General features: G+C 47.6%; 1 protein-coding gene across 1 annotated transcript in view; it reads left to right on the top strand.

The window, feature by feature from the left end:
• The first annotated feature begins 2382 nt into the window (after positions 1-2382).
• The window catches only part of rhpn1 (rhophilin, Rho GTPase binding protein 1), a 20473-nt gene continuing 12560 nt past the window's right edge, over positions 2383-10295 (top strand). Inside the window, exons 1-2 of the mRNA XM_036518542.1 lie at positions 2383-2466; positions 6674-6789. Of these exons, the coding sequence (XP_036374435.1) occupies positions 2383-2466; positions 6674-6789 (200 nt within the window). The remainder of the gene's footprint in view (positions 2467-6673; positions 6790-10295) is intronic.

Raw genomic sequence — 10295 nt, 5'->3', positions numbered from 1 at the left:
ATACGGATTTTTGGACCTGAACTAAAACATGATTCATGAGCATCAGTGTCATTATTCAGCAGCAGGGGGCAGTGTGTAATCAAAGTAAAAAGGACACCCAACCTACCCTGCAGTCTGATTTGTTGCATAGTAGTAGTAGAGTATTTACAAAGGAAAATGTCACCCTGTGTCAGTTAGGTCTACGTTCATTCTCTTGGTGTTGCATATCCAGAGAAGAGAAGATCATGTTCTCATATCTCCTCAAGTGGGCGTACGTCAGGAGGGGCTTAGAACTGGGGGTGGTGGCATAGTTCAGAAAGACATCATTTCACTGTTTATTCAAAAAACAGTTTTTGGGAAGCAGTATGTTGATGTTGTAGCACAGTAGGCAGGTATTACATCTATACATTGGACAGTTTACTGTGCATCTGTGTGTTGTACCATACACTACAGTACAGTATGTTATATACTGTCTTTATATAGGACAACACTGTGTGTTACCGTTAGGGCAGGAAGAGTGATGCCCAATGCAGAGCTGTGGAGACACCACTGTATCTGCACATCCATGCAACAGGCAGCATGTTACTCAGACTGCATTCATACTAACGTCCATCCCCATCTTTACTGACACTCTTCACCTCCCTCTGTTCATTCTATGGCTCACAGTGCTGCTCTGAGGCCACACCATCAGCTCAGGACTTTCTGGTCCCTCCGTGGGAAGTTCAGCCTGGAGCACACAGTAACGTGGAGATAAGGTTTCCATTGGGTTATGTGGAGATACCAGAACGTGTGAGAGTTGAAAGAAAACTAGCAAATGTGTGAACTGAAAGAAGCTTCCCTTTTCACAAGCATCAGGAACAAGCAGATTGACACCACCTGTTAGCGGACTTTGAACCTCACAGATGAGAAAATCACATGACAAACGTTGTTAGTAAATTTCTGGATGAAAAAAAAACATTAAATTCACCAGAAAATCCCAGAAATATGGTGATAGACTTGGAAAATAAATAAATTTCCTTAATCGTCCCAATGTTTCAGTAACTTACACAAACCTAAAACAAAGGAAAAATGTTATGTGAACGTTAAGGAGAATGTGGCACCCTCTTTGTGTACGTGAATATTGCAAGCATTTCTGATGTGTAATATTTGTTCTATATGTTCACATACGTTGAAAAAACATACAGCGTTCAAAGGTTTGAGTTCTGCGGCCGTAAAAATTGTAATCTTAATATTTATCGATCGGTGTCTTACCAAACGTTAAAGTCAGCTATGTCTTTCACAGTATTGTCCGTACCGGGGTGCGTTCATCGCACCCCCCAGACGGACCTCAGAGCACCCCCAGTTGTCTCAATCCCGATGTCTCCATAGTATTTATGACTTTTTGTGCACCCCCGTGGATTGCAGTCGCACCCCTCTGTATTTTCTCCCAATAGAGGCTCGGGCCCCCCGTGCTCAGGACGGAGGGTCCTTTGTCCGCGCGATGCTCGCGGCGCAGGCCCAGGACGTCTCGCGCAAATCCCACCCAGCATTCCCGATGCCTTTGCGTTGCCAAGAGCAACGGCGATTCCACAATCTCCAAAGGGGAGTTTATCCCCGCCCTCTGGGGCTCATTATTGGACAGGGTTGCCCGTCAATTACGGATATTCTGCTGCTTCTATTCGCCAGAATTAACGTCAGTCATAAATCTCTGTCTGCTATTGGCTGTGGTTTTACGTTTGCGTCCCTCCCCCGTGCCCCAGAGCCCTGCTCATGGTCCAAAAAGTGCACCAAGCGAGAGAGGAGTACCCCACGTAGTGGAGCAGCAGCAAGTGGCAGATGAGGAATCATCCATTGTTGTCATAAATCTTTTTGTTTTGGTTTTAACTTTTTAATGCCAGACTTCAGCGACAAACCGCTTCGTATGAGTACGTGTCGGAGCAACAGGTTTCCGACTGCGATCCGGTTATGGGGTTGTGACGGGAGTAGCTAACGTGCTTGCACGCAAGGCGCTGCAAATCGTCTAACGTTACTGTTAATTTCGACATTCTCCAGTGCATAGGTAACGGTAATAATGAACGAGTTGCATTGCCATTAGGAATATTTGAGTAAGAGCTGATGCATAACGTTGTTGATCTGTTGCTTCGCTAACTGATTTTTGGCTAAAGAAAGAGGAATTTCTAGTTTGCTGGCGAACTACATAACGTTAGCTGGCTAAATTCACAATTCAGCTTGCTGGCTATCTAGCGGTTTGCTTAGCTAACTAGCCGTCCCTAACATGACATTTGCGAAATTCGGTTTGATTAGCAAGGTGTCTGATAAGTTGCCTAAGCCACCAGCCGGCTCACGCTAAAGGGACAAAGGCGTCACTTTCTTGGGTAATGGAAAAGTGCTGACGGCTTTAGTAGGTCGGTGTCCGAATAAGAGATGTCTGATGCCGGCTCGGACGAGGAGCCGCCAGCGCCGGTGCCTGTCGCGGAGGGAAGCCACAGCAGCGGGAGCATACGAAAGGTACCTACAGAAAAGCCATCCATGTCATTCCAGCAATGTACCATGAGTTTAGACACAGACACACCGCTTACAATTTACTGTTCCTCAAATTAAGTCTTCGGGAAAAATTGTCGGTGCGTTCATAAATGTGCATTTGATGACGGTAATAAAAGTTTTTGTGATGGATCACTGTTGAATCTCTCTCCAGACCGTATCTTGTAAAGAAATTGCGAGTCGTACGCATGATCAAAGGTTGTGTGGTTAGGCACAGCTTGGTTGATGTTTCATGTTTGGTGTGAATCCTCCAGCGTACCGATCACCTCCTTCTATCTAGAAATAGCCAGCCATATTGGCATAACGACAAAAATGCAGCAAGTCTATGCGGGAATCAGTGGACTTGTGGTCTCAAACGCCTATCCATCCATGTGCAAACGGCTGCCAAACCGCTAGACGTCAAGATGTTGATTTAAGATTTCAAGCCGGTTTCGTTTGCATCTGGAAGTTTACTACTGCCTGTGATCTCATCTCTGTGCGTTCATAGCAGGTTTAGGTACAGTTTTTTCTGCTGTCATATGGTGTCCATTCAAAATTGCATTGCATTATGTTTTACTTGTCTTTGTTATGCCATTAGATTTTCGTATCCAGCAACTTTCACGTTAAGCCCCGCAGCACCCTCATCACGGGAACAGGGGCAAAGTCTCCTACTCCAGATTCGAGCCTGCATCTCTTGAGATCAGTGATTTAACTCCTGTGCAGTGATGTAGATTTGGTTCTCTGTGAATGTTTGTTTCAGCATGAGACTCGCAGAAAGGGACAGTCAGCTGGGTAGCACTGGGTACAGTCTGAGGATGCAAATGCACAGTTACATCATCTCCACTGTGGAGGAGTAGCATGCTAGCAGCTACCACTTGGCTCCATTGCTAGAGTAACAATGTGCATTAATTAATGGGAAAGGGGGGGGGTGGGATAGCTCGCAGAAGAATCATATAGATGCATATCTTTCATCAGTCACTGATCCAAGGTTACCATCCAGATATTCTGCAAAATGGGAAGGGTTAGGAGGAGGGGGTGGCAAGCTGATCCTGGATCTGTTGCTGGGGTTGGAAAGTGCCCGGAAAGCTGACCCACCGCTGCCTCCCGGTGGTTAAGCAGCGACTGGCGTGCGCCCAGGGCGGTAATCCCCACTGGCATACAGAGGATTAGCTGTCGTGTGGTCATAAAACAACCCAGAGAGAGAGAAAGACAGACAGAGAGAGAGAAGAGAGAGTGGGAGAGGGAGAGAAAGACAGACAGACAAACAGACAGAAAGACAGAGAGGCAGAAATACAGAGAGAGAGTGGGAGAGGGAGAGAGAGACAGAGAGAGAGAAAGGCAGACAGAGACAGAAATACAGAGAGAGAGGGTGGGAGAGAAACAGACACACTGCCTGCCACCATCTGAGGGTCAGTGTGTGAATATATGAGGGAAGTAGTGTAGCAATGTAACAGTTAGGACTTTATCACAGGTGACGCACAGTTGAGCACTTCAGCCAGGTGTGAACCTTTTGTTACACCCACAGACCACCTCAACAACCAATCACAAGGCACCGTTTATTATCCTGGATAGAATTTTCATACCTGCTGATAAAACTTAAAAAAGAGAAACATTCAAGTACCTGGTCACAGCTTTTGTGCAGGTGTGGTGGAGCGGAGGTGAGAAGACCGATAAAAATGAAAGGAAAACTCTGTCCCTGTGCTGTGCCAGGGCTCAGTAAATCCTGCTGTTTATTTCACATTATGAAGGATGGCTTTGTACAAAACCGGACCATAAACGGAGCTCTGAATAATGCAGCAGAAATAACAGAAGGTCACTGATGGTGCCAGCAGTGCGCCAAAAGTCCAGTTTGGAAACACGGAGGACAATTAAGTCATTGTCTCAGTCAACAGTGCAGCATCAAAAGCCGTCTCTCTGTTTTTCTTTTTTTTCTTCTCGCCCTTGCGTTGTTGCTAATGACCTGGTTTCCTTTGTGTTTGTGTCTGACTGTCAGCCCCGCCCCACCCCCCGTTCCTCCAATCCTGTGGCAGGGCCCGGTTGTCAGATCCCCCTTGTTATTTCCCACAGTCCGGGGCTTGTAAGTGATCGAGGCAGGATGTTCTGCCATTGGAGATGAACCCCTTTGTTGGATGCTGCTACGGTGTGCCGTCTGGTCATTGGCTGACCTGAGCCAGTTGGAATGCTTTGCTGTCCACAGCAGAGCCGCCTCTTTGGCTCTCGTCTGTGGGTACGCCAGTGCCCGACCCATCTAGATAGTTCTTGGTGACCAAGCCCTCGGGGTTTGGCAGTGCGACCGCAACAGAACCGCGACCGCTGGGCCACCGAGATCCGCCAGGGCTAAAAATCGCCAGCAGAAATGTTTTTGCTGCTTGATGCTGCTCCTTCGCTGTGCGCTGTGGTCACGTGTCGTCGTCTGTGTTGGGGAAGAGGCTCGGTCTCACCACGCCAGGGTGCAGCTGAATGAGTGCGGATATGATACAGACAGAGAGGAGCTGCTGCCAGACGTTTGGAGAGAAACGTGGGGCGCTTTGGCGTGGGGGTGCTGAGGGGGCGATGATCTCGTCTTTGTTCTGTACAGTCACACGCAGAACGTGTCAGGGTATCGAACGTTTGCTCCCTGAGCCTGCTGATAACGTGGAGAACCACGATGGCACGGTTTTGCTTTTTATCGTATAAAGTTTTTATACGATAAAGCCACACAGAACTGCTCTGTGTCCTTTCTGTTCTTTCCCCAGCGACAGTGCTCTCAGTGATGGTTACGTTCAGATCGGCACAATTCTGGCCGTGCCCATTATTACATTATTATTATTATTATTATTATTGTCATTTACCAGATGCTCTTATCCAGAGCGACTTACGCAGGTTACATTTTTACAAGTTGTCCATTTGTAGAGGTGGATATTTATTGAGACACCTGTGGGTTAATTACCTTTCCCAAGGGTACAGCAGCAGTGCCCCAGCTGGGAATCGAACTAGCAACCTCTCAGTTACAAGTACTGCTACTTACCACTATGCTACATTGCCACCCTGTACCAAAATCACACATTACCCCATGTGATGCTGGGAGCAAGGTCATTGGTTGGTCCATGGAACGTATTGATGCATTTTTTTATCTACAGGAACAGCTCCATGTACTGACAGGTGTGGCAGTAAAGAGTAACCACCATTGCTAATGATCCCAGTAGTTCGTCATTGGTGGCTGAGGAATCTCTCAGTAAGGTTGAAGAAGTCTCGGTGAGGGCTGGTGGTGTTTCGTCTGTTAGGGCTGGAGTCTCTCTCTGTGAGGGATAGAGGAGTTTCTCTCTGTGTGGGCTGGAGGAGTTTCTCTCTGGTAAGGCTGAAGGAGTCTTTCTGGAGGTGTTTTCTTTGTGAGATCTTGAGGAGTTTCTCTGTGAGGGTTGGAGTCTCTCTCTGTGAGGGTTGGAGGTGTTTTCTCTTTAAGTGCCGGAGATGTTTTTATCTGTGAGTGCTGGAGGTGTTTTACCTGTGAGGGCTTGAGTCTCTGTGAGGGCAGGAGGAGTCTGTCTCTGAGTGCTAGAGATGTCTGTCTGTGCGGTCTGGAGGAGTTTTGCCTGCTTGTTCACGCGAACAGTGACTCAGTCTTTAGATCTGGTTCCACGGGTGCGTATGACCATGTAGTACAGTTGGTGGATATCGTGTGTCTCAATTCGTTATTCTTAATTGCGTGTAACAAAAGAGGTTGACATAGAACACCGTTGGATGCTTGTGTCTGCGTTACATCACCCTGTGGTGCAGTTACAGCTGGTGGTATAAAGACACACACACACACACACACAGACAGTCTGTCATGCGTGCACACACATGGTCACGCACAAAAACTCTGACATGCGCTGATACACACACATGCACAGTTACACACCGTCACTCAAGCATTGACTCACACACACACATACACACCTGATTAATTGATTGATTGATTGATTAATTGGTTAATTAACTGAGTGATTGATTTAGACAGTGAGTGACTGAATGATTGAATTGAACAGACCAATTGATTGATTGATCAGTGAGTGAGTGAGTGAGTGTTTGACTGACTGACTATGTGATTGACTAATTGATAGATTGATTGATTGGTTAGTTGAGTAAGTAAGAGAGCAAGTGAGTAAGAGTGAATACGAGAGAGATTGATTGAGTGACTGACTGACTGACTGACTGGTTGCTCTCTCCCCGGCAGGGCTGTGATCCCCTGTCTCTGACGCAGCGCAGTAAGCTGCAGCACCGCAGGGCGCGCATCAACCAGCAGATCAACAAGGAGATGCGCATGCGAGCGGGGGCCGAGAACCTGTTCAGGTGAGGGGCTGAGGGGAGGGCAGGGTGATGCTCCAATCCCTTTGGATTGGAGCATACAATGCAGTAATTGACAGTACTTGGTAGCCCCGTCCCTTATGGGACTGTTGAAGCCTCAATCTCTCATGACTCCCAGCTGGAGCAGCAGTATGGAGCAGTGATCAGAGCAGCAGTGTGGAGCAGTGATCAGAGGAGCAGTGCAGAACAGTGGTCAGAGCAGTAGTGTGGAGTAGTGATCACAGCTGCAGCATGGAGCAGTGGTCAGGACAGCAGTGTGGAGCAGTGATCAGGGCAGTAGTGTGGAGCAGTGATCAGAGCAGTAGTGTGGAGCAGTGGTCAGGACAGCAGTGTGGAGCAGTGATCAGAGCAGCACAGGGTCTGGACAGTATTTATGGCCAGGTAATAACATGGAAACTTTAGTTCGGAGCAGAGCAAAATAACAAGTACTATTTTAGCATATTTTTTTTCCTGGTTGGAAAAGTTCACCCACACACCCTGATTTAGCGCGCTGGTATTGTTCTGTTATGAAAGATGCGTGGGTTTTATTGGCCAATCAGTGCTCTTGTTTGGTTTGCGGCTACTGGTGAGTTAGGGTTCAGGGTAGAACTACAGCCTGGATGATATGGAACCTGGATCCCTAAAAATGGACCCAGGAACAATGAGAATAGAACAGGGAACCATAAGAATGGAACATATAACCCTTAGAATAGAATCATGAACAATTAGAATGGAACCTGGAAACCTGAGAGTGGATTATTAGGTGTAGAGCAAGACATAAGGGCACGTCTGCACTTTTGTGCAGTGATGAAGCTTCAGATAAACTTGACTTGATGCTGTTCCTTCACTTTGGGTTGGAAAGATAAGATCAAAGATCGCTGTTTCACTACTGCTGGTGTTACCTACACATACTCATACATTTCTGTCCTGTCTGTCTGTCCTTGTCTTCTCTGCAATAGAGTGATATTCAGTCTCTAAGAACCTCCAGTGCTGGCTCATTAATGGCGGTTTGGAGGTGTATGTCTTGAAGTGATGTTATTTTAACATTTCAAATAACTCCAAGGCCCGCCTCCTCCCGCACCAGGCTAGCTGCTGGGGGGGAATGGAGAGAGTGGTGTGCTGACCGATAAATATCCCTTATTCCTCTCCCTCCCTCTGTCCCTCCCTCCATCCCTCTATCCATCAGTCCATCGCTGCGGTCTCTGACTCCCACTCCTCTGACTGAGGTTATAGTTAGATGCAGCTGATCCAGTCTTTCTTCCCCGTCCTCCCTCCCTCATTCCTTTGAAAGCCTGTGTAAATCCTTCCATACTCTCTGTGAAAGGCGTGCGGAAGCGTATCGGGTGCGATAAGGGGGAGCAGGGTTCCCCACGGGAACGTCTGAGTGGAGCAGAGCCAGGGTGCAGGTGGGTGTCAAACCGTCACTTTGTCAGGTTAGCTACCTGAACACGCCCGAGTCCTAGGTGTTTCAGTGCGGACCCCTCTGCCCTACATCAAACCCAAACCCGATCCCTAAATCATTAATGCTGTGCTGTAAGCACAGAATGCCACCTGCTCCCTTTCAGAGAGTGGTCACCAGCTCATCGAACCCGACGCCAAACACCTGTCGCCACTGAAACTCTGTAATGTAATTAGCACGCAGGAGCCGTAACATGAGTTTTTCGTTTTCACGCGCCACCCCCTCGGTGTCGCCGCGTGGGGTGGTGGCAGCAGATCCCTGGGACTGTGGTCACACCCTGGATCAGCGTTCGGGCCTGTCCCCTGTCCTGCTCGCTGGCAAACCTGTGTGTTGACACAGGACAGGAGTGTGTAAAAACTGAGCACGTGTTGACCTGGGTGGAGGTGTTTTTCTGTCAAACAGAGACAGTGTCACTACTACAGTTAGTTACGCTGTACAGCACTAGAGGAGTAAGCGGCCTTATTCTGGGGGTAGAGCTGGCAGGCTTTAGGGAATTAGGGAAGGCTTTGACCCCATATACATCAACTGACCCCATATACATCAACAGCCAACCAGTGGAGATAGTGGACAGCTTCGGATACCTTGGTGTCACTCTGGACAATAAACTGAACTTCAACCAACACACCACAGACATCCATAAATGTTGTCAGCAGAGACTCCATGTTATTCGTACACTCAGGTCCCTCTCAGTCAAATCCCACCTGATACTCCTTCTGTATCGCAGCATCATCGAGTCCATCCTTCTGTACTGTGCCACCTGCTACTTCTCCATGCCCCCATCAACAATAGGAATAAGCTCATAAAAATCCCTCACACATGTTCCAAAATAATCGGCCTTCCCACTCCCAACTTATCAGCCCTCATTGACACTGCCATTATTTGCAAAGCACAAACCATAGTACAGGACCCCTGCCATCCTTTAAATACATGCTTCTCACTCCTCCCCTCTGGTATCAGATACAAACAGATAACAAACAAAATTTGGAAAAAGTTTCATCCCATCTGCCATAACTGCTTTGAATAACTCGTGCAGAAGATAGCAGTGTTGTTGTAGCTGCTGTACTGTCTCTGTGTTAACTGTTAGGGTTGTTATGTTGAATGTTTTTGGTCTGTTATGTTGAATGTTTCTTATGTTGAATGTTTCTTGTTAAAGGGTGGTACAGACTGTGAAAACAAATTTCCCCACGGGACAATAAAGAATGAATCCGAATCTGAATGTGTCACGTCCTGACCTGTAGCTGCCCTCTCACTCACCATCTTCATCGCCCTCCTCCTCCTCCTTGCTTGTGTCTGCGGTGATCGCTCTGTTTGTATTTGTGATGTGTGACATGAGATTTCAGGAAGAGCACCCTGCAGGGACCCCGCCCGCCCGCTGAAATCCAGCAGAAGGGAGGGGTGTGTCACTGCTGAAGCCTGTTTTCTTTGGAGAGTGGGAGATGGGCACTATGTTGAGTTTAATTAGGTTAGAGGCTCTCAGTTACTCATTTATCTGCTGAGTCTAGCTCCCGCATGTTGACATAATAATAATGAACAGTGAAGGAAGAACAGAAAGGACCTTTGCCCCGAGTTTTCCTGAGACAGTGAGGTTTGGGCAGAGACTGGTGTTAAAAAACAATCACAAAAAAAGCACTGTCAGTGTCACACAGTATACACTCCTTATACAGACCGACTCTCGACACGGGACTATAATCACATGTTATTACACATGATGCCAATAAAAAGAGGGAAGAGGCCTCTGATAGTCCGTCTGTCTGTCTTCTAAAATAACAGGTACAACCCCCTGTATCCCCAGACAACTCCCCCTTCCCCTCCCCTGTGACTCATCATTTCCCAAAAGGAGCACTTACTCACAGAGGAGGTGGTTAAATAGACAGACCCCCCCCTCGTAATCATCAGGCTTTGTGCCCCACCCATTGTGATGATAATGAGATCTGCGCTCCCAGGAAAGTGGGGACTTTCTCTAAAACATGCTTTCCAGCCGGGGGCGTGAATTCAGTCTCCTGCTGTACTGATTGCTGTTTGCTGTCACCTTATGAACCAGCACACATCCAGG

This window comes from Megalops cyprinoides, chromosome 2 (genome assembly GCF_013368585.1).
Source record: "Megalops cyprinoides isolate fMegCyp1 chromosome 2, fMegCyp1.pri, whole genome shotgun sequence".
Taxonomy (NCBI): domain Eukaryota; kingdom Metazoa; phylum Chordata; class Actinopteri; order Elopiformes; family Megalopidae; genus Megalops; species Megalops cyprinoides.
The sequence above is the reverse complement of the archived record's forward strand: the minus strand, read 5'-3'. Positions and strand labels throughout refer to the sequence as shown.